The sequence below is a fragment of the Bos javanicus genome, chromosome X, assembly GCF_032452875.1.
Source record: "Bos javanicus breed banteng chromosome X, ARS-OSU_banteng_1.0, whole genome shotgun sequence".
NCBI lineage: Eukaryota > Metazoa > Chordata > Mammalia > Artiodactyla > Bovidae > Bos > Bos javanicus.
The window spans coordinates 135,005,348-135,030,647 of record NC_083897.1 but is presented as its reverse complement, the minus strand read 5'-3'; the positions used below and the strand labels follow the sequence as shown (position 1 = coordinate 135,030,647).

At 42.2% G+C, this 25,300-nt stretch overlaps 2 protein-coding genes across 7 annotated transcripts in view; both read right to left on the bottom strand.

The window, feature by feature from the left end:
• Window positions 1-6,338, bottom strand: part of ASB9 (ankyrin repeat and SOCS box containing 9) — a 28,249-nt gene extending 21,911 nt beyond the window's left edge. Inside the window, exons 1-2 of the mRNA XM_061408121.1 lie at window positions 6,230-6,338; window positions 5,911-6,106 (exon numbers count right to left, since the gene is read on the bottom strand). Of these exons, the coding sequence (XP_061264105.1) occupies window positions 5,911-5,986 (76 nt within the window). The 5' untranslated portion in view covers window positions 5,987-6,106; window positions 6,230-6,338. The remainder of the gene's footprint in view (window positions 1-5,910; window positions 6,107-6,229) is intronic.
• A 9,816-nt stretch (window positions 6,339-16,154) lies between these two features.
• Window positions 16,155-25,300, bottom strand: part of ASB11 (ankyrin repeat and SOCS box containing 11) — a 32,046-nt gene continuing 22,900 nt past the window's right edge. For all 6 annotated transcript variants that reach the window (XM_061408111.1, XM_061408113.1, XM_061408115.1 and 3 more), the window contains 3 exons: window positions 24,791-24,925; window positions 19,848-20,039; window positions 16,155-16,736 (listed from right to left, as the gene is read on the bottom strand). In XM_061408111.1, the coding sequence (XP_061264095.1) occupies window positions 16,612-16,736; window positions 19,848-20,039; window positions 24,791-24,925 (452 nt within the window). In that variant the 3' untranslated portion in view covers window positions 16,155-16,611. The remainder of the gene's footprint in view (window positions 16,737-19,847; window positions 20,040-24,790; window positions 24,926-25,300) is intronic.

Here is a 25,300-nt window from a genome sequence, read left to right as displayed (position 1 = left end):
CACCTCCCAGAATATTGGAAATAAAAGCAAAAATAAACAAATGGGACCTAATCAACCTTTCTTAAAATCACCTCAGATAATCAGAGTTGACAGCCAGACAGGTAATTTGGGTCCTAAACTGTAACTCTGTTTAGATTTCATAAAAGTGATGCAATTATCTTATCAAGAGTAGACCAAAATGGGCTTTACTTGTTTGCATTCATCACGGAAGCATGACTCCTTTTACTTAGGGTAAATAAAGAATTATGTACTTGAAGAAGCACACAAAAAAAGAAAAAGAAAAAAGTACATAAAAAAAGACTACCTGAGGTTTTGTACCCATGCATTAGGACATAGTATTATTGGGTTGGCCATAAAATTTGTTCTGGTTTTTCCATACATCACAAAAAAACCAAACGAACTTTCTGGCCAACCCAATATTTACAAAGTGGAGACTACCTATGTCTTCAAGAAGCACAGGGTATTGTCCAGCTTTAATGTTTATCACTCACCTATACCCCTTTCAAATATACAATTCAGTGGTTTTCAGTAGATTTCAGAGTTGTACATCTATCATCACAATCAATTTTAGAACATTTCCAATATCCCAAAAAGAAACCCCTTGCCCATCAGCAATCACTTCTCTCATCTCCACTTCCCGCAACCACTGATCTACTTTCTGTCTCTATGGATTTGGTTTTTGGGGGATTTTTCACACAAATGGAATCATACAATCTGTGGCCCTTTGTGACGGGCTTCTTTCACCAAGTATGTTTCAAGGTCCATCCACACTGGAGTATGTATCAGCACTCCATCCTTTTTTATGGCCAAATAACGTTTGTATAGATAGATAGGCCAAAAAGCTCATAGACATTTGTGTTGTTTCCACTTCTTGGTTGTTATTAATAATTCTGCTCTAAACATGCATGTACCAATTTTTGAGTGGATATATGTTTTCAATTCTCTTGGGTAGACACCCAGGAATGGAATTGCTGTATAATGCGGTAACCCAGTGTTTCGAGAAACTGGCAGACTACTTTCCACAGCAGCTGCACCACGCTATACTACCAGCAGCAGTATCTGAGATTCCCTTCCTAAGTTAAAGTCCTTTCAGACTAGGATTAGGTGAATCTACCAGAGCATGCCAGTACTCCAGGCCGGAAGAAAACCTTAGGTTCTTGTATAGCCAAAGGTCATCTCAAACATATACAAAGACTTGAGCCTCAGCTGGTCTCTCAACACTTGATTATCTACAGGGTTAAAACTGTGAAAGGTTGACATTTTTCTAGCATTGAGAGCATGGACTTTATGCATAGTTCATTTAGCAAATGCTATAATTTGAAACACAAATTGGTCTAACACTCTCTTTAGCTCTTGAAAACACTGATGAGATATCTAGGAGATGTTTCCAGAGCCCACATCACAAGCAGGCAATGAGCTACAAGCTCAACACATGAGCAATTAAACCCCAAAGCAGCTTTGCCCACCTTCCTGCTGACAACTGGAAAAGAGTACAATAAGCAGGAAAGGGGACTATTCCTGCCAGAACATGGATGCTGCTCACGGGAGGTGGCTATGGATGGAGGGAAAGCTCAAAGTCACATTCCCTTTTCCACTGATCCCTGGAAACTCAAGGGCTGTTATATCTATACAACACATCATTCAAGTGCTCGGTATATATTAAGAATTTTTCCCCAGTACTTTATCAGCTAAGAACTGTTGGTTTTACTGCCAAGAAATAGATGCCAAATGGGGGTCGATGGCAATGCCACAGATCCACTAGCGTAGCTCGTGGTTGACATGAGGCAAGGCGCTCTCCTCATGAAACAATGCCACAAGTCCTCCAATTAGTGCTATTCAACTTACCTTTCTTTGAAATTGAGTCTCCATCAAACCCTGCAGCACATTAGGAAAGCTGCCATTTCATTTTATTGCCATTTCTAGAATGATTTTTTAAAATTTCCATTATTCAGAAGAGATTGAAAATGTACTAATTAGTACATTCTGAAAAGAGCTATTATTCACGAAGCTCTGAAAGCCTACAGTGAATGCTGGGGGTAGCATCACTGTTCCTCCTGGGAAACATTTTGCAAGGGCAAGGCGGGGAAGAAAGGCTGCATTGCTCGGAGACAGTGGGAGCACACGCCTTCAGTCTTCAGGTGGTGATGGGGTAGGTTCAGTGGTGAGCACACTGGGGAGGATCTGCGTGTTGGGTTTACAGTGACTGTGGACCTTGGTTAGATGGCAGGACAGATCACAACAGGACAAAGAAACAGAGGCTCACAGTCGCAAAGAGACAAATACAAAGGCCCAGCAAGGCGACTCTTGGGCACATCAGTCCTGTCTACTGCAATTCTTTCTCCCAGTTCCATCACCCTGCCTCTCCTATCTGCGTCTCTCTCTCCGGTGGCCTCCTCCATAGAGACCTCACCCCCTCAACCCATCCTGTCTGATCAGGCAGGTTTCAAAAAACTGCCCCTGTTGAGGTGGCCCAACAGCCAAAAATCCACCCTAAGAGAATGAGTCCTTCCTCGCCTCTTCTAGCCTCTGGTGTTGGGTGTCCGTCTTTGCAGTTTCTTGGCTCATCACATGTATCTTTAGAACCTCCGCCTCTGCCGTCACAAGGCTTCATCCCTTTCTGCCTCCTCTGCTCTTCTTCCATGGACCAGTCATGGGGTGCGGGGCCCTCCTACTCCACTGTGACCCGGCCTTAACTGATTACACCTGCGATGACAATGTTTCTAATCAGGTCACGGCCGGAGGTTCAGGGGGTTAGGACTTTATGTTCTGGGGATGGACACAATGTGATCAATAACGAGGTATTTCAGGGGAAAAGAAAGACATTCTACTCCCACTTCTGGGGCAGAAGGGTCAAGAATTCCATCTCTATAAATACTTTGTTGCCATCTGCATGTTCTTTCCTCCCTTCCTCCAGAGGCAGCTGCCAAGAAAAGCCTGCCAGTGCAGGTGGGAGCAGCCAAGCTCCCCAAGGCCAACCACACCTCACTGACCTCTGCCCTGGTCCAGTGCCAGGGGATTCGCTTCACCTGAGTTGAGTTTCTCATCAAGGCCTGGAAACAACATTCTGAGTGTTTCACATTCCACACTTCACCAAGGTCAAGTCTTCTGAAGCATAAATAAATGCAATCCAGCTATCAGTGAAATTCTGCCCAAGGGGCAGGGCTGATGCACAGTAGGGAGAGAGAGCCTCCATTTGGGTAAGGGCTGGGAGAAAGTCTGGGAGGGCTTTGTGAGGGCAGAGGCTTCAAAGGTGCAGTAGTCTGTGGGTCAGATGTAGAGAAGGACTTGGGCAAGCAGAAGGGTCCTGGCACCCACCCTTGTGACTTCCCCTTCTTGGAAAACTTCTCTTCCTTTAGTCCCTGTGAAATGACAGCATCTGAGTCTCTTCCTGCCTATCTATCCAATTTACTGGTTCTCCATCCTCAAATGGAAGTCTGTCCCAGGGCTCCATCCTTGGCTCTCAGTCATCAGACAATGTATCCTCCAGGATTTCAGCCCAGCCCCTCTGCAGAACAGCCTGAGGCCTGATTCCCAACCTGAATTCATTGCCCAGCCTCTGTCCCGCACCTTCATACTGAGCCCTGGGCACAGCCATTGGCACATTCACGCCTTCTCCTCCCTATCTCACTCTGATCCCCAAGCCGGCTCCCCTTCGTGACTTCTCTCTCAGCTAGCCCTCTGAGCTGACATTACCCTAGGCTTTGAAAACGCTGCAGTTCTGGCCGCCTTCTCTCCTTTGTGCTGTGCTTAGTCACTCCCTCATGTCCTACCCTTTGCAAGCTCATGGACTGTAGCCCTCCAGGCTCCTCTGTCCATGGGATTCTCCAGGCCAGAATACTGGAACTGGTTGCCATGCCCTCCTCCACGGGATCTTCCCAATCTGGGAATCAAACCCAGGTCTCCTGCATTGCAGGCGGATTCTTTACCATGTGAGCCACTAGGAAAGCCCAAAAATATTAGAGTGGGTAGCCTATCCCTTCTCCAGGGGATTCTTCCCAGGAATCAAACTGGGGTCTCCTGCATGGCAGGTGGATTCTTTACCAGCTGAGCTAATCAAGCAACAGAGCTTGATTTCTCTTTCCTCTGAAAATACAAGCCATATTTTCCCTTTCCCTGTCATTTCTGAAGCTTGATCCAGATACCAGCTTCATGCAGTGATTCTCAAGGTATTGTCCCTAAACAGCACCATCAGCATTACCCGGGAGCTTGTTATAAATGCAGACTTCCAGGCCCCTCCCCAGACCTAGTATCTGAGGTGGTGGAGCCCAGCCATCAGCATTTTAACAATCCATCCAGGTGATACTGATGTATACGAGTTTGAGAAGCAGTGGATTACTATAATAATTTCTCGTAAATTCTCCACAATCTATCCTGACTATGGCTACCACATTCATTTACTTACAGTCTTTATCATGGCCAAGCTTCCACTCCAGAACCATCAATGGCTCCCAGTTCCCTGCCTCCTGAAGGCTAAACTCCTCCACCTAGCTTCTGAAGCTTCATTTTCAGATTTCGTCTCTCCAGTGTTCTCACTAGACTCCTTACGACACTGCAGTCCAGCTGTGACAGTGCCTGCCCACCCATACCCACCCAGCCAGGCCCAACCAGGGTTGGATTAGGACCTTTGTTTATTTATATTTTTGGCCACAGCGGCACAGCATGCAGGATCTTAGTTCCCCGACCAGGGATCGAACCTATGCCCCCTGCAGTGGAAGCGTGGAGTCCCAACCACTGAACTGCCGGGGAATTCCTGGATTAGGACCTTTAGAAACCCTGAACAGTGAAAAGTGGCTAGTGCCCCTCTCTCAGGTAGAAATGAAAATAAACTCAGCTGTAAAATCATCATGCAGAAGTCTACCACATTACTGATTTTTCCCCATATTGATTGGTTTGCTGCTTTAAAAATATATTTATCAAATCCATTTTTAAAAGTTATTTATGGTGCTACTCTGCGTTCTACTGCTCCAAGTTCACGCTCAGTATCTCTGATTAATCCATGTCTGCCTTGGCGGATCCAAATCCTACTTGCTGTTGAGGACTCTGCTCCTTTTATGAGCCAAAGTGGATACACGAACAACTAACTTGAGCAGTCCTGTCTGCTCCATGAGCCAGAGGGACGACATTTCGTATTTGTGTGTGTGTGTGTGTTTTCCCCCTTCAGCACCTAAACAGTAGGAGAGTAGCAAGTCCTAGCTGATGTTAGGGTCCCTGCTTTTTGTCCCTTTGACCAGCAAGTGTTGTGGGCAGTCTCCCAGGGTGCTGAATATAATCATATAATCAGCCTCCTCTAATGTCTAGACCCATTTTTCAGAATCCTTTCAGTCAGCAGGTACCTGCTGAGTGCTCACAGGAAATGAGTTTCCCAGAGGTATAGGACTCTATGCATTAACAAAGATACCAGGAGACAGGGGAGAATCATACCTCTAAGACACTGCTCCAAAGGTTAAAAAAAAAAGGCTCCTTTTAAAGTGAATCAATCAGGGCTCAATTTCTGAACATCATTTATAAACCCAGCCCCACCCAAATGCCACATACCTAAGACCTTTTAATAAATGTTTTAGCAGTGAAGATGTTCCTTCCTATTTAGAAGTGACTTTCAAACCTCCAATGGAATATCAATGATATATTTGACCCACAAAAAATAATTCTCTGCAGCTGACATTTCTCCTGGGAATAAACTGTGATAAGTGGCTTGACATGGTCCACAGGACCCTGCAGAAAGAGGTGTACACATTCTGGAGCAACCATATGAAGGGCAGATACCAGTAAGTCATGGACATCTGTCCAGTAACTACCCTGTGGCCACATTTCAGATGAAGCCACTGAAATCACCCCACCCTCATCTCTCTTCTCTCCTAAGCATGTTAACAGACCTCCCCAGCAGGCTGACAACACAGCCCCTAAACTCACCCCCCATCAATGGGTTGGAAAAGAGCCTCATGTCCGGGGGCTTGCTGCCGTTTCTGCCTGGTCGTTCACCATCCATGGTGCTCTCCTGGGCTGGGCAAGCTCCACACTCCACTTCAGCTGTTCAGGAAAGTCCAAATTCCATGCTCCCCCGGGTCCTGGGAAATTCCAGGGCTGTGAGTGGCTGAGCGGCACCCTCCTGGTCAGATGGCAGAAAACAGGACAGGCAGGGTAATCTGAGTACTACCTGTGGTCAAACAGACACGCGCACACGGGGACACACACACACACATACACACACACGCACACACGCACGATCTACCTCACAGGCTGGAGGCTGCCCAAAGCCCACAGCAGCCCCCCAGCCTAAAGTCTGCAAAGTTGCTGATGTCACGTCCTTTCCAAAACTGAGACCAATCAGTGAGGAAGCCTTGAGGTTTATCAGGAAGGAAACTCACAGTCTGTAACTTTGGGAGAGCCCAGGGAACAGGGTGGGGGGTGGAGACCGTTAGCCTTCTGCAACATTGTTTGCCTGCTGGATCCACTTGTTGTTTGGGGGTTTCTTGCTGTTGAGACAAGCCCCAGAACCCAGGAGCTGAGAAAGCTGGTTTTGCTGCAGCCCTGCTGAATTGCTTGCACAGCAACTTACACAGCACGCCCTGACCATCTGCACATGTGGTTTCAATTTTTCTGGGAGTTTCTTATGGGAAAATGTGTCTATATGTTACAAAAATGCACGTTTGGAAAGAACTTCTAGTTTCTACCTTCTGACTGCAGGGGTTGCACTAAATGTCCTGCTCACCCTTCTCCACACATTATATTTTAACTTCTAAATAAATAATTCAGGGTTGCTATTGGGGGAAAAATGGATTGCTGGGCAGCAAGGGGGCCTGGAGGTGAGCTGCTATCTTTCAATGATTAGTTATAAAACGTTTTACTGTGTGAAGTTTTCCCCGTTTGCCTTTACAAAATATCTGGGGTTTTGTCCGTGTCTTTTCAAATACACCCAGCTTCCCCATACCTTTGGGTGCTGCTGGCTCAGGCTGATGGCCACCCCTGGATTCCCACTCCCTCTCCAAGTATAAAGGGACTTTCCTTCCCCATTGGGGAAGGCTCTGAGTTAGTCTCAAGCATAGTCTGCTTGTGCAGCGATCACCGATTATTTTTAATGTCAAAGATACAGCCTTACTGTTTCAGATTCACCAAGCCTCAGTTGACCCATGTGGGAGCCACTGTTTACAGTCTGAGGAATGTCCTGCATATTTTAAAATGCATTTTCCTGCATTCATGGGGATACACATTTATTGCTGTACCTTTTCCACATGATTGTAATTAACACAAACACTTTTTACACTTATTTTGTCTTGGGGATCTTTTCATTTCAGCAGAATAACTCAATGGCTCTGTCCTTTTCTTTATTCACTACAGCAGAGCATTCCTTAAGTATTTCACACCAAAAACATTTCATTATTCCCCTAATGATGGAGGCAGGGTGTTACCATTTTCTTTTACTACTGCAAAAATACTGCACTTCATATATTTCTACATATGGCTTCATGCACGTATTGAAACTGAGTCCCCCTTAAACTGTTCCCCGAGTTTATGATTAACCTCTCTATTCGAAAGTATATTCCCTTTCTTGTCCTGAACCTGTGCCCCTCAAGACAGAGGACTATTAAAGAAAAAGGGGGAATTGGAGCCCAACACAAGCCTCTCTGTCCCTATTGTTTTAAGTACAAGGCTTTTTGCTTTACTCTCTCAGGCCTCCCCAATCTGCATTAGTAAGTAGGAAATGTGAAGACTAGAAACAAAAAATAGCTGTTAGGCTGGGAAATGGTAACAATTTAGACTATAAATCTGCCACATAGCACACTAACTGAACTCTCAGTTCCCTAAAAGATACAAAGTTCTGACACACTTGCATAAGTTGTTTCTAGAGGAAGCAGACCCCCACCAGATGAAAACTGATGACAAGCATGTAGACCTCAGACTGGTCAAAACCCAAAGGTTGGTGATGCTTGAAATGTCATCATGATGCCCACCAATCCAAGAACACAAGCTCACCACACAACCTGCAGCTCCCTCATTCACACTGCCTTTAAAGCCCCTCCCCTAAAGGCCATTGGAGAGTTTGGGTCATTTGAGCATGAGCTGCCCATTGTCCTTGCTTGGTATTCTGTAATAAACACTATACATTCCTTCATCACAATGCAGTGTCAATAGACACAATGAGTGTCAATACCACACTGAGTGGACCCAAATTTGGCTCAGTGACAATATGCAATTATATCCAGAGGCGAGATTCCTAAGAGTGGAAACACTGGGTCCAAGTTGTGCTCATACACATGTGATCTTTTCTACAGAACTAAAGACACACAGGAGTGGGTACAAGTCAAACAAGAATCCCGAATGAGATCAATGGATGGTCTCAATGTTGATTTCCTGGTTGTGATATTTTACTACAGTTTTGCACAAAGTTATCATTGGGGGAAACTGACTGGGCCAATTAATAGTCTACAATTATTAATCAGTTCACTTAAAATTTAAATACTGCCAAATTGCCACTCACCTAGAGCCAGACATCCTGGAATGTGAAGTCAAGTGGGCCTTAGAAAGCATCACTACAAACAAACCTAGTGGAGGTGATGGAATTCCAGTTGAGCTATTTCAAATCCTAAAAGATGATGGTGAGAAAGTGACTCAATATGTCAGCAAATTTGGAAAACTCAGCAGTGGCCACAGGACTGGAAAAGGTCAGTTTTCATTTCAATCCCTAAGAAAGGCAATGCCAAAGAATGTTCAAACTACCACACAATTGTACTCATCTCACACGCTAGTAAAGTAATGCTCAAAATTCTCCACGCCAGGCTTCAGCAATACGTGAACCATGAACTTCCAGATGTTCAAGCTGGTTTTAGAAAAGACAGAGGAACCAGAGATCAAATTGCCAACATCCGCTGGATCATGGAAAAAGCAAGAGAATTCCAGAAAAAACATCTATTTCTGCTTTATTGACTATGCCAAAGCCTTTGACTGTGTGGATCCTAACAAACTGTGGACAATTCTGAAAGAGATGGGAATACCAGACCACCTGACCTGCCTCTTGAGAAACCTGTATGCAGGTCAGGAAGCAACAGTTAGAACTGGACATGGAACAACAGACTAGTTCCAAATAGGAAAAGGAGTACGTCAAGGCTGTATATTGTCACCCTGCTTATTTAACTTATATGCAGAGTACATCATGCAAAATGCTGGGCTGGATGAAGCACAAGCTGGAATCAAGATTGCCGGGAAAAATATCAATAACCTCAGATATGTGGATGACACCACCCTTATGGCAGAAAGTAAAGAACTAAAGAGCCTCTTGATAAAAGTGAAAGAGGAGAGTGGAAAAAGTTGGCTTAAAGCTCAACATTCAGAAAACTAAGATCATGTCATCTGGTCCCATCACTTCATGGCAAGTAGATGGGGAAACAATGGCTGACTTTATTTTGGGGGGCTCCAAAATCACTGCAGATGGTGATTGCAGCCATGAAATTAAAAGACACTTACTCCTTAGAAGGAAAGTTATGACCAACCTAGAAAGTGTATTAAAAAGCAGAGACATTACTTTGTCAACAAAGGTAAGTCTAGTCAAAGCTATGGTTTTTCCAGTAGTCATGTATGGATGTGAGAGTTGGACTATAAAGAAAGCTGAGCACCGAAGAATTGGTACTTTTGAACTGTGATGTTGGAGAAGACTCTTGAGAGTCCCTTGGACTGCAAGGAGATCCAATCAGTCCATCCTAAAGGAGATAGTCCTGGGTGTTCATTGGAAGGACTGATGTTGAAGCTGAAACTCCAATACTTAGGCCTTCACACCTGATGCGAAGAGCTGACTCATTGGAAAAGACCCTGATGCTGGGAAAGATTTGAGGGTAGGAGAAGGGGACGATAGAGGATGAGATGGTTGGATGGCATCACTGACTCAATGGACATGAGTTTGGGTGAACTCCGGGAGTTGGTGATGGACAGAGAGTGCTGTTCATGGGGTCACAAAGAGTTGGACACAACTGAGCTACTGAACTGAACTGAAATTGCCCTCCAGCTCTATTTGCAGAATTAACTGAGAATGCCATAAGCATATATACATTGTTCACTACTGTATCAGGAAAGATCTGAAGAAAAATGAACCTTGCATTCGGCAGCAGAAATTTACTCCCAATGTAGACTGGCTGTCAAGGAGTTAAACAGTGCAGCAGGAGAGCTGGAAAGCATCCCATTCTCTGAGCAAAATCTTCATAGTAAAGCTTCTTTATTTACTTTTCATTAAATACCAAGAAGATAAGGTTTCTCTATGTTCAAAGTTAACTTGATTGTCCAAAACGACAATAAAGAAGATTTGAAGGTTGTTGCCTTAGCATCTGGGAAGGAATTAATCACCATTTTATCTTCTCATAATGCTGATCAACACCTGTGGATGCTGGAAGATGGGAACTGTTTGTTGTTTTGTTTTTAAACTATTTAACAACAGTTCCAGTCAGGAATTAGAAAAATATTACTAGGGAAGTTGATGCATTTTTAAGGATCCACATGTGGATAAAGTTGAACTACATGTATGAGAGCTTTCATTAAAGAGAAACAGCTTGGCTTACAAGAAGCCGCAAGAGCAAAACAATCTGCCAGCTTTGAGTCGGTCTCTGTGTCTGTCTGCATGTTCAGGAAACTCAGCCCAGGTTAGGCAGGAAAAAAGAATTATGGCCTGTATCAGCAGTAAGGCCATAATCATTCTCTATCAAACGCAGACTTAACACTGGCCACTGACTCTGCCCCACCCCTCACCTATAGATCTGTGGCTGACATCACTCATGGGATTCCAAGACTTTCTCCTGACACCTTAGGCAGACTTGGAAGTCACCTTCAACCAGTCAAAGTCGGCCCCAGAGCTGAAACCTCATGTCATTCCAGCCGGCAAGTTTTCAAGTACAAAACCTTTAAAACCCAAAACGTGCATCTCTCCTCTGGTCATTCAGAGTGATCCGCTTTTCCTGAAAAAAGTCCTGTCTTAGTTGTGCCCGTCTAATTGGCTCTGCACACTGAGCTGGCTGCTGTTGTTACTTTAGAAAGCTGTCACTCATTCTTACTCCATAGATCAGTGCGGTAAGATTCAAACAAGGATGTGTTTTTTTGAAAATCTGGCATAATGCAGTATTCTTGAGCAAACAATCGGGCAAATCAAAACTGAGAAAGAGTCTTCATAACAATGAGGCTGAACTCTTCAAAAATGCCAGTGGGGTGGCATAAAACACAGAAGTGGGAGGGGAAGCTTTCTAAATGACAGGAGATTAAAGAGACTTGATCAGTAAATGTGATGATCCTTGATTGGATCCTGATTAGGGAGGATAAGGCATAAAAGACATCAGTGCCACCACAGAAATTTAAATATAGATGTATATCAGATACTCCAAGTGCATCAATGTCCAACTTCCTGCGTTTGATCACTGCATCGCCCACGCTTAAGTCAAAGAAACTGTGTTCTTAGGACATGCTTACTTGAAGTACTCAATGCAGAGCCTTGTGGAAGCGTGATCCAAGGGGAGAAACGTGTGTCCCTATGTACATATTTTGCACCAAATAGAAAAACCTGGGACTTCCTTGGTGGTCCAGTGGTTAAGACTCTGTCCTCCCAATGCAGGGAGCCCAAGTTTAACCTCTGGTCAGGGAACTAAGATCCCACATGCCACAACTAAAGCCTGGGGCAGCCTAATAGTTTTTTTTTTTTTTTTAAGAAAAAGTTAACATAAGCTCTATAGTCAAACTGCTTGAATATATGTAGTCAGCACTGCCCATTCTGTTCACAAGCCACTGTCATTCCTCATAAACCCAGCAGCCCCATGTCCCAGGACCTTGGGCTGATTGGGAACATTGTTTTCATTACACTGTTATGCAGGTTTGTAAAACAAACCACAGCCTGTCTTTATTAAAATGTTTGATATTTTGGTCACTGGGGACCTTATTCCCTTAACATTTGAATTTTCTTAATACTGCACTACAATTTTTCTCCTGATGACGTTTTTCGGTGCCCCCTTAAATTTTTTGCCTCACTCACCTCCTCCTAATCCTAGCCCTGGTGAAGAATCATAAAACTCAGAGTTTACTTACAAAGGGCTCATTTTAAAAAATATGTGTATAGGTATTCATTATTCATGGAACTACTTATATATGTAAGTGTGTATACACACATTCATACAAATATGTATATATACATATACATACATATGTTCATATATACATACAAAAAGGCATAAGCAAATGTGGCAAATCTTATCACCTGACAAACTGAAGTGATAGATAGACAAATATTCATTGTATTATTCTTGCAAGTTTTTTGCAAGTTGAAAGATTTTCAAGACATAATGATGGCAGGAGAGGAAATTAATGAAAACTAAAACGTAGTATATACTTTTCTACAGGTTACACTCATGTTAAAAGATGAAGCTGCTATTGTGACTGTGACCCTGTCTGACCCCTGTCTTTGTCCTGGTACAGACTCTGCTAGAGAAAGGAGATGATGCTGATATTTCACATGCAAATGTCCATGCAGGAGTAGCCTGGCAAGGATTTGGAATGGGAGTAAACGAGAGGTCCTCCAGTGCACAGAGTGCCCTTCCTTGACAATGATTCAGCCCTCACCATGACAACTTCAGGCACTGTCTCTGAAAGGTCAGCTGTTCTCTATGTGGGAAGCGCATAAAATCGTCTCAGCAATGAGCACTGTTATTGAAAAAAGAAATATCTGTAAACTTCAGGTTTGTTTGACATGGCAATATTAGAAATACCAGGGAGGAGAATTACTTTGGGAGAAAACGGTTCCTTAATAAAATATGAACAAAAACTTAGAGATGTTGCGTGATGTACCCAACCTTTTAAATAATTTATGGGCTTTTTCAGAGAGTTGAGGTTTGCATCTTCAAGTGACACATGCAAGCTTAGTTTTTAAAATAATGGGTCACAGCAGATGATGGATACAGTCAGATAAATGATGGATGGACAGACAGATGATAGGCACATGGTATACAGATGAATATATTAGATATCTCTGTAGGGAGACAGATGGCATTTGAACAGATAATATGTGGTACTTGTTTGGTTATGAAAATAAGTTTCCCTTAAAATGATTCATTATGTAGGTATTTTAAAGTATTTTATATTATTAAATAGTTTTCTTAGGAAATACCACTTCTGAAAATCTAAGAAATATTTCAACTGTTTTAAGATTTATCAAAATGAAGTTCACACTCGTATTATTTATAATAGCAAGACATTAGAAATAATTAAATATCCAACAATATGGAAATAGCTAAGAAATATGAAACCACCATTTTAAAGGATAGTTTCAAACAGTTTGAAACTTAGAAAATCATTACAAAAATAGTTTGTGGGGAGAACAGAAATCAAAAAATACATTTGTAACAAAAATAAACAAATGAGACCTAGTCAAACTTATAAGCTTTTGCATAGCAAAGGAAACCATAAACAAAATGAAAAAACAACCTATGGACTGGGAAAAAATAATCACAAATGATGCAACTGACAAGGGCTTAATTTCCAAAATATACAAACAGCTCATGCAGCTCAATACCAAAAAATACAAACAACCCAATCAAAAAATAAGCAGAACACCTAAATCCTAAATAGACATTTCTCCAAAGAATACATACACAGATGGTCAACAGGCACATGAAAAGATGCTCAACATCACTAATTGTTAGAGAAATGCAAATCAGAACTACAGTAGGTACCACCTCACACAAGTCAGAATGGCCATCATCAAAAAATCTACAAAAAACAAATGCTGGAGAGGGCGTGGAGAAAAGGTAACCCCCGCTACACTGTTGGTGGGAATGTACATTAGTGCCACCACCATGGAGAACAGTGTGTAGGTTCCTTAAAAAACTAGAGTTTCCATATGATCCAGAAATGCCACTCCTGGGCACGTATCTGAAGCAAACTCTAATCTGAAAATACACATGCACCCCCATGTTCACAGCAATAGTATTCACAATAGCCAAGACATGGAAGCAACCCAAATATCCAACAGATAAACGTTTGACAAAGATGTGGTATACATACACAATAGAATATTACTCAGTCACAAAAAAAGAATGAAATAATGCCATTTGCAGCCACATCAATGGGCCTACAGATTATCATACCAAGCAGAGAAAGACAAATACCATATGATATTACTTAAATGTGGAATCTAAAATGTGACAAATGAACTTACTTACAAAACAGAAACAGACTCATAGGCATAGAGAACAAACTTATGGTTTAGCAAAGAGGGGCACAGATAAAGCAGGAGTTGGGGATTAGCAGATACAAACTACTATATATAAAATAGATGAACAAGGACCCACTGTAGAGCACAGAACCATAATGGAAAAGAAAGTAGAAAACAATGGGTATATATATGTATAACTCGGTCACTCTGCTGTTCATCAGAAACAAACACGACACTGTAAATCAACTATACTTCAATTAAAAAAATACTTTTGTAATAGGATTGCTACATTAAATCAAGAAAAGACACAAACAAAAAACCCTGTCAAGATGTATTAAAATTACACTGAAAACAGTCACTAAAACCTTAATAGCAAAAATTAAATAAATATTAGATACACACACGAATACTTTCAAAATTCAGTCACCCAGCCAGGGACCTTGCCTAATCAACTTACTTAAAACAGTGGCTTTCATCATTGCTCTTTACCACAATTTCATTTTTATCATTTCCTGTCGTGATGATATGTCTATGCTTATTCCCTGTTGCTTCCACTGACACATAAGCTTTTCAAGGGCAAGGACCTCATCCATCTTTCTTTCTCATAGCCTCAAACTGTGTCTGGCACATAATAGATGCTGAGTAAGAAATGCATGAATGAATGGAGAAGTTACTGCAGAGTACTTCAAATATGATTGAAATGGCAAGAAATCACACCACTTTGGGAATAAAACATTCCACATCCTCTGAAAAAAATGAAATAATCTATATTAGTGGTCAGAACCCCCCAAAGCAAGCCATATAATCTCATATAAACTAGATGATTCATCTCAGGGCCTAATTCTAGCTTGATGGAATGCAGGGCTCAAAGGGAATGCAAAGACTATTTCGTGGGGAAAAAAAAATAAAGACTATCTTGTGCCCAATCATAAACCATCTAACATCACAATACCACCAAGATGCAGGGATCTGGACTTGTTCCACACCCATTCTGGATGCAGAAGGATCAATGGGATTCAGTTTAGGAGTAGAGCGCCCCCTACACACACACAGACACACAGACACACACACACAGAGCGCCCCCTACACACATACAGACACACACACACACACACACACACAGAGCGCCCCCTACATACACATACACACACACACACACACTCCTCCCCCTCCCCAGATTTGGGAGGTTCATACAAACGATTCATGAAATTCATGGTCCAAAATTTCCAAAAGTGGATGCAACAACAGGATTGTCAAGTTCCTTGTGGCCACAGACAGACTGAACATTCTAGGACATCCTGAGGCTTAACACAGACTTTAGACATTCAGTAAGATGCAAGCACACCAAAAAAGGCACTCTGGCAAACACTCTGAAGACAGAAAGCCTCCAATTCCTGCATATTCTATGGTATCTATTTTAATTTATCAGTATTTTTCTTTAAAGTTTCTTTGATAGTATCCTTACAAAAGAGCTCCCCTTTCATGTATATTCATGAACATTTTATTCCAGTATTTTATACCATCATTTGAAATGTTTCAACATTTTCTAAAAACCAGTATTTGTTTTTAAATTGATATGAAATAAGAAGTTAATCTTTATCCCCCAAATAGTTAACTACGAGTACTTATTTGATATGAGTCATGAAAATCAGAAAAAGTCTAGAACAATATCAACAGAAATGTAATGTTAGCCACACGTATAATTTAAAATTGGATTGTAGTCACATTTAAAAAGAAGTGAAATTAATTTTAATAATGAACTGTATTTAACCTAATAGTGAATTGGCCAAAAAGTTTGTTTGAGTTTTTGTAACGTTGTCTGGGAAAACCCAAATGAACTTTTTGGCCAGCCCAATACATTCAAAATATTATCATTCCCATGTGTAATCAACATCAACAAGGACTTCGATAACTGCAAGTTTCAATTAACTGTGATGTTTTAAAGTATTTGGCTTTCTTATATATAAAATAAAACACAAGGAAATAAAATTTTAGCAGAGATTTATTCATGAAAGGAAACAAAGGGGAAGAAGGGAATAACAGAGTCAAGAATCCATCTTGGAAGACTTATATTCATCATAATCTTATCCACCCAGATTTACGTGTCTACATGCTATGCAGAATGGTAACCATTAGATAATCAAGAATCATGAATCTTGAAAAACTGCCTACTAGTTTCACTCTACTTCACAATTTTTTAAAATTTCTTAGTGAGAAATAAAAATGAAAAGGTTTCTGATTGTGCCTTGGTTAAAAAGAATGCTAAATTAATCAGGTGTCTCCACTCCCCACATACTCCAGTTCATCAGTGTTATGCTCTAACTAGCTTAGCTCATGTGAAGATACCAGGAGTCTAGCTGTTGCGCATCTACACTAGGCACCCTGGGTACAGCAGGCAACAACCTATTTCTTTCCAAGTATCTTCCTATAGATAGTTGGGACTACTGGTATAGGAGGAATTTTTCCAGTGGGTCCGGCAGGTACAGTTTGTGGATGGTCTTGTGACAGTTGCGACCCAAGCACTTCCGGACACACAGGCGGCACAGCTGGGAAAGAGCAGGTGGGCCTGCAGGAGGAATCAAAACACATGGTCACAGAGGAGGTGGTAGGAGACGTGCAGGGCCTGCCAGTCAGGCCTCGGGGACCTCCTGACTTGAGCTGCCCCTGAGGTGGTGCTGGCTGGGTCCTCACTCACACTCAGAGGGGGGACCTTCATTCTGACAAGGATCCCAGCTCAACAGAGGATCTGGAGAAAAGATACAACCTACTTAGACCCAGCTATAGCCTGCACCTCAGTCTTGGGAGGTCTCAAAGAGCTGTCGTGCCTGTGGCTTTGAGTCCCGAAGGAAAGCAAATTAACCAGGGTTGAAAACATGGTCGAACAGGCTGAATGAGCATTTGGCTGGGATCCTCGGCATGCAGGGGCATTTGTAATGCCCTGTTATTTCCTTTCCTTACTGTACCAACAAAGACTGCTGCAAGTAGATGTACGTAATTACTGGACTATACGAAACTTTCCTTTTCAAGAAAATCCTATTGTCACAGTGTCTTGCACCCCATGAGAAATGGTGACTACATGGGCTGAGAGCCAGATAACACTTGGATTGATAATGCCAAGGAGCACCCATGTGCCTGAAAGATACCTGGAGGAGCAGACCATCGCCCTTAGTCAAGACCTTAGGAAGCTAGAATGCAAAGTGTCTCTCCTGTCACACAACTAAAGCTCCTCAGAGTGACCTCTGACATAGCTGGTATTCAGTCTTCTAGAGTGAGCATCTGTATTTATGAAGATGGAAGGCAGAGGAACTTGTTTAGAAGAAATATAGATCTTAGACCTGGAAACATCTTTGATGGAAGGAAAGACGAAATGTGACAGTGGCTATAAACCATATTCTTAGCTAATAGTTGTTAAGTCCCCAGTATTTCCAAACTGGGAGCTGTTAGTAGAGATTCAAATCAAAGAACAACCGTTAAGGACACGGACTACTGGAAATAATGTAGACCCGTCTTACTGAAAGTGTGGCCTCAGACTGGCAGCATCAGCATCACCTGGGAGCTGGTGGCCACACAGAGTTTGGGGCCTCACCCCAGAGTTCCCGAATCAGAATCTGCATTTTAAGGAGATTTCCAGGTGATCTGTAAGCACCATGAAGCTTAAGAAGCACTAAAACTATAGATGCAAGCCTCCCACTCGGAAGGTATAAGGTATACAAGATGTGGGGGTGGTTTCACAAAACGGATCTGGTGAGTGAAATTAAACTCTTCCCCATTAGAAACTGTTTCAGAAGATTCAGGATTGTGGCATCAAAACATTAAGAGTGCACACTGGAAATATGGTTGCCAAAGAGGAAGGAAGGGAAGGATAAATTAGGACTGTGGGGTTAATACATACACACTAGTATATATAAAACAAGAGAAACAATAAGGACATACTGTATAGCACAGGGACCTACACTCAATATTTTATAATAACCAATAAGGGAAAAGAATCTGAAAAAGAATATACATATACATGTGTGCTAAGTCACTTCAGTCACATACGACTCTTTGCAACCCTTTGCATGGCAGCCCGCCATGCTCCTCTGTCCGTGAGATTCTCCAGGCAAGAATACTGGAGTGGGCTGCCAAGCCCTCCTCCAGGGGATCTTCCCGACCCAGGGATCAAACCCACGTCTCTTACATCTCCTGCACTAGCTGGTGGGTCCTTTACCACTAGTACCACCTGGGAAGCCCATATATATCTATATCTATCAGCACTTTGGCCACCTCATGCGAAGAGTTGCCTCACTGGAAAAGACTCTGATGCTGGGAGGGATTGGGGGCAGGAGGAGAAGGGGACGACAGAGGATGAGACGGCTGGATGGCATCACCGACTCGATGGGCATGGGTTTGGGTGAACTCCGGGAGTTGGTGATGGACAGGGAGGCCTGGCGTGCTGCAATTCATGGGGTCGCAAAGAGTCGGACACGACTGAGTGACTGAACTGAATATATATATATATATATATATATATTGAATCATTTTGCCATATACCTGAAACTAACATGGCATTGTAAATTAACAATATGTGTATGCGCTCAGTCATGTCTGACTCTTTGCGACCCCATGGACTATAGCCCACCAGGCTCCTCTGTCCATGGAATTTTCCAGGCAAGCATACTGGAGCAGGTTGCTATTTCCTTCTCCAGGGAATCTTCCTGACCCAGGGATCAAACCCGAGCCTCCTGCGTCTCTTGCATTGGCAAGTGGGTTCTTTACCACCTGACTCACCAAGGAAGCCAAAAATCTATAATACTCCAATAATAGTAATAATAAGAGTGCAAGTTAGAATCTTAGTTTTTAGTTAGCATCCTAGTCCTACATTTTAGTAGCTGTGTGACCTTCTGAAAGCCCATCTCTTTGTGCTCCTCTTTTGTCTATTTGAAGCTGGGTTAAAGTACAAGTTACCATAAAGCTCTCATAGCTTTAAGGTTTTGAGAATTCAGTGAGATTCATCAATGTTTCTTTGTCTGACATATGGAAATCTGAATAATTACTATTACTTTAATGGTCTCCTGAGCATACAAATGCTCGGGAGAGGCTCAGATAGTGTTCTCTTTTTATGGCGACCCAGCATGGTTCTCCGTAGAATCTGGGATATGAAGCCTTGTAGAGGCCTGCCTTCCCTCCTCCAGCATCTAGAGATTCATTAGCCCACAGTGGATATGGGCATGGGGCAATGGGGAGCACAGATTCACCAACTCCCTGAGCTGGAGAACAGGCAAACAACTTCACCATTTAGTCCAGTTTCTGAAAGACACACTCTGTGTCCACTTGACCATATCTAACTCAAATTTTTCTCATTTCCCCTAAATTACCTTCAAGTCTTACAAAGCAGTCTGCTCAATCACGTGCTTATGCCAGGATACACGGGGCAGTTCCACCTTTTTAAGGTGAAAGCAAATTTCTCTCTTTTCTTGTTAATGCACAAACAAAGCCACATACCAGGTGTATGAAAACGTCCCTTTGTTATAAGTGACAAAATTCCGTCTGGCAGTGCTAGAACTTGCCCCCTCCCACGTGCCACCCCCAATTAAAAAGAGGAAAAGGAAATAGGTAAGAGAGTCTACAGGGAGGCAGGAAGGAGAGAGAGTACATGTGCTTGTGGAGGAGAAGTGGATGCCCAGCCCTTCCTTACCTTCCCGGAGCAGGAGTGCCTGCTCCACGCTGCTCTTTGGAGCTGCCAGATCAAGTGCACTTTGGCCCTGGGCATTTTTGCATTTGAGGTTAGCCCCGTAGTCTATCAGCAGGTGGATGATTTCCACACTGTTCTGCTTGGCGGCAGCATGGAGAGGGGTGTCCAGCCACTGACCGTGGTTAACATTGGCTCCTTAAGAAAGCATATGACCACAATTTAAGAATACACGTTAGTGAAGAAACACGACAAGCCTGAAGTATGCTCGCTGTCCATAAAAACATCTTAAACACCACGACATATTTGACAAATCTTTGAAAATATATGACTGAAGCCTAAACCCTCAGCAATGCCTACTAAGACTGTTTCCAAATATTTTGACAAGAAAAGTATTGAATAATGGTATTTTTATCCTGGAGAAAGAAATGGCAACCTACTCCAGTATTCTTTTTATTTTTTAATATAAATTTAATTGGAGGCTAATTACAATATTGTATTGGTTTTGCCATACATCAACATGAATCCACCACGGTGTACACGTGTTCCCCATCCTGAACCCCCTCCCACCTCCCTCCCCATACCATCCCTCTGGGTCATCCCAGTGCACCAGCCCCGAGCATCCTGTATCATTCATTGAACCTGGACTGGTGATTCATTTCATATATGATATTATACATGTTTCAATGCCATTCTCCCAATCATCCCACCCTCTCCCTCACCTACAGAGTCCAAAAGACTGTTCTATACATCTGTGTCTCTTTTGCTGTCTCGTACACAGGGTTATTGTTAGCATCTTTCTAAATTCCATATATATGCGTTAGTATACTGTATTGGTGTTTTTCTTTCTGGCTTACTTCACTCTGTATAATAGGCTCCAGTTTCATCCACCTCATTAGAACGGATTCAAATGTATTCTTTTTAATGACTGAGTAATACTCCATTGTGTATATGTACCACAGCTTTCTTATCCATTCATCTGCTGATGGACATCTAGGTTGCTTCCATGTCCTGGCTATTATAAACAGTGCTGCGATGAACACTGGGGTACACGTGTCTCTTTCCATTCTGGTTTCCTCAGTGTGTATGCCCAGCAGTGGGATTGCGGGGTCATAAGGCAGTTCTATTTCCAGTTTTTTAAGGAATCTCCACACTGTTCTCCACAGTGGCTGAACTAGTTTGCATTCCCACCAACAGTGTAAGAGGGTTCCCTTTTCTCCACACCCTCTCCAGCATTTATTCCTTGTAGACTTTTGGATAGCAGCCATTCTGACTGGCGTGAAATGGTACCTCAGTGTGGTTTTGATTTGCATTTCTCTGATAATGCCACTCCAGTATTCTTGTCTGGAGAATCCCATGGACAGAGGAGCCTGGAGGGCTACAGTCCCTGGGGTCGCAGAGTTGGACACAACTGAGCAACTGGCGCACACACGCAATATCTCATAATGAACAGATATTTGCATACCCTATGACCAGCACTTCATATCAGATATTGTGTGTGCTTATTGGTCGCTCAGTTGTGTCCTTCTCCAGGGGACCTCCCTGACCCAGGGATTGAACCTGCATCTCTTATGTCTCCTGCATTGGCAGAGGGGTTCTTTACCACTAGCGCCACCTGGGAAGCCTCAATAGTAGAATGGATAAAGACACTGCACTATATAGGTACACATTATGTATTACTCAGCAATGAAACTGAACAACTACAGCTACTTGTAATAACATAAACATATCTTACAAATATAGTTGAGCAAGAGAAGGCAGGTGCAATATTAAACATATTATATGATGCCTGTTATACAAAACTTAAAATATATAATCTAACTAAACAAAAATTCTGATTATTAATGAGAACTTAGGTGGTAAAATTAAAGGGAAAAGGAAATAAATCATTACCATAAAGGACAAGATGTTAATAACTGTTTTGAAGGAGGTAGGGTAAGTATAGTTTTGAGGAGATGTCACAAGGGGGACTTGTCTTTGCAATGTTTTATATGTTTTCATGGGTTGGGTTGCAATGGCAGTTGTTTATTACTTTAAGTTACATATTTTCATATATGCACACCTTGCTGTGTGTTATAGTTTGAGAAGCTGAAAAATAAAAGATGCATTTTTAGTAGTAAACTATTGGCAAAACTTTACATATCAGGTTGGCACAACTATGTGAAAAACCATTTGTCATTAACTAATAAAGATGAAGATGTCAATTTAAAAAAAAAGATATTTTTAGTCATTTTAAAACTGGAAATAGAACTGCCTTATGACCCAGCAATCTCACTACTGGGCATACACACCGAGGATACCAGAACTGAAAGAGACACGTGTACCCCAATGTTCATCGCAGCACTGTTTATAATAGCCAGGACATGGAAGCAACCTAGATGTCCATCAGCAGATGAATGGATAAGAAAGCTGTTGTACATATACACAATGGAGTATTACTCAGCCATTGAAAGAAAAACACCAATACAGTATACTAACGCTATATATATATACACACATATACATATATACATATATATACAGTATACTAACTAAATATATGGAATTTAGAAAGATGGTAACGATAACCCTGTATGAGAGACAGCAAAAGAGACACAGATGTATAGAACAGTCTTCTGGACTCTGTGGGAGAGGGAGAGGGTGGGATGATTTGGGAGAATGGCATTGAAACATGTATAATATCATATATGAAATGAATCACCAGTCCAGGTTTGATGCATGATACAGGATGCTTGGGGCTGGTGCACTGGGATGACCCAGAGGGATGGTACGGGGAGGGAGATGGGAGGGGGTTCAGGATGGGGAACACGTGTACACCCGTGGTGGATTCATGATGATGTATGGCAAAACCAATACAAGATTGTAAAGTAATTAGCCTCTAATTAAAATAAATTTATCGACCCAGAGGGATGGTATGGGGAGGGAGGAGGGAGGAGGGTTCGGATGGGGAACACATGTATACCTGTGGCGGATTCAATTTGATAATATGGCAAAACCAATACAATATAGTAAAGTTAAAAAATAAAATAAAATCAAAAGAAAAAAATAAAATTTACAAAAGATATTTTTAGTCATTTTAAATGCTTTACTTGCTTTCCCATAAGAACTGTGTGACATTCAAAATTAAATATTTGCAGCTCACTTTAGTAGCTATTTTTTTTTTTTGGGCAAAGGACAAAGCTAAGTTTATTTCGTATTAGTATTGAAACTGGAATCAAAAAAAAGTTTAATGAATTAATATAGGGAGTGACAATTGATCAGATCAGATCAGATCTGTCACTCAGTCGTGTCCGACTCTTTGCGACCCCATGAATCGCAGCACACCAGGCCTCCCTGTCCATCACCAACTCACGGAGTTCACTCAGAGTCACGTCCATCCAGTCAGTGATGCCATCCAGCCATCTCATCCTCTGTCGTCCCCTTCTCCTCCTGCCCCCAATCCCTCCCAGCATCAGAGTCTTTTCCAGTGAGTCAACTCTTCACATGAGGTGGCCAAAGTACTGGAGTTTCAGCTTTAGCATCATTCCTTCCAAAGAAATCCCAGGGCTGATCTCCTTCAGAATGGACTGGTTGGATCTCCTTGCAGTCCAAGGGACTCTCAAGAGTCTTCTCCAACACCACAGTTCAAAAGCATCAATTCTTTGGCACTCAGCCTTCTTCACAGTCCAACTCTCACATCCATACATGACCACAGGAAAAACCATAGGGGATTTAAAAAAAAAAGACAAAAATCTCAGAGAAAAAAATTCCTATTTAAAGGTTCTTACTATAATCTGTACCTTTATGGCAGTGGCTAAGTTTAGGGAATCTTTAACCAAATAATAGTTTCAAGACCTTTTACTTTTCCTTGGACTCTCAGTTTCTGTATATGTCTTTGAGAATTTAAAAATGACTAAATAATTTAGCAGGATTAATCTAAAGTATTCTATGGGAAGTGTCTGCTAAATTAAAAGACGCTTGCTCCTTGGGAGAAAAGCTATGACAAAACTAGACAGTGTATTAAAAAGCAGAGACATTACTTTGCCGACAAAGGTCTGTCTAGTCAAAGCTATGGTTTCTCCAGTAGTCATGTACAGATATAAGAGTTGGACCATAAAGAAGGCTGAGTGCTGGAGAATTGATGCTTTTGAACTGTGATGTTGGAGAAGACTCTTGAGAGTCCCTTGGACTGCAAGGAGATCCAACCAGTCCATCCTAAAGGAAATCAGTCCTGAATACTCATTGGAAGGACGGATGCTGAAGCTGAAGCTCCAATATTTTGGCCACCCAATGCAAAGAGCTGACTCACTGGAAAAGACCCTGATGCTGGGAAAGATGGAAGGGGACAACAGAGAGAGAAGGGGACAACAGAGGATGAGATGGTTGGATGGCACCAGCAACTCGATGGACATGAGTTTGAGCAAGCTCCGAGAGTTGGTGATGGACACGGAAGCCTGGCATGCTGCAGTCCATGGGGTTGCAAAGTCGGACACAACTGAGCGATTGAACTGAACTGAACTGATCCTCCTGGTAACCACACCTAGAGTGCCCTCTGGGGAACCATCTTCTGTGATTCCCAGCTCCTCCGTTTCCAGCGAAGCTCAACCATGCTGTGCAGACTGAAATCTAGGCCTAAGCCAATCTGGTCAAGGTATTCCCTTGGCCACCATGATTGGGTTCAGAGATGGGCATGTGACTCAAAAAGAGCCAGTTAAATACAACTGGTTGTTTTCCCCTTGGATTTATGGGAAAGAAACTCTTGCTCTCCCTTGAGGCCCCCAAGGAGAACCACACCAGGTAAATGGAAGCACAACTGAGAACTACAGACACTCATCTCTGAAGTTCCATTTTAAGCACTGAAACATCAAATGCTGTCAGAATTTTGTCCAGCCTGACAAGAACTTAGTCTGTGAAGCCATGGAAAAGCAAGATTATTCAGTTCTTCTCATGAAAAGACTACTGGAAGTTACCTAATTCTAGAAGCTTCTTCACACAGTCAAGCCTCTGGTAGGTGCAAGCCGCATACAAGGGAGTTCCAAGGTGAGGCACTTCTTGGTCAATGTTAACATTATTTGCCAGTAGAATCTCCATGCACTCTCTATTACCTGGTAGAACACAAGAAAACTTCACTCAAGTAAGGAAAATATTAACTATTCACAGAATCATTGGTTATCTGGAATGGGCTTTAGAAACAATCTAGATTTTTTTTTTTTTTTTTTGGTAGCAGAAAAAAATTTGGGAGTGGGGGAAATCTTAGAAATTTCCAAAATAAAACCAATAAAAAAAAGAGCACGCCCATGCATCCCCCACTGAAATTCTTCCTCACAGCCTTTGAGGTACCTCCAACCAAACCAAGGGTTCCAAGGAATACAGATGAAATCACTCTCTATAATAAGTCCCTGGTTTACAGGCAGAGGCTACAAGACCCAGGGGGACAAATGACTCATGCTATTATTACTCTGAAAAGCCAGTGCTCATAT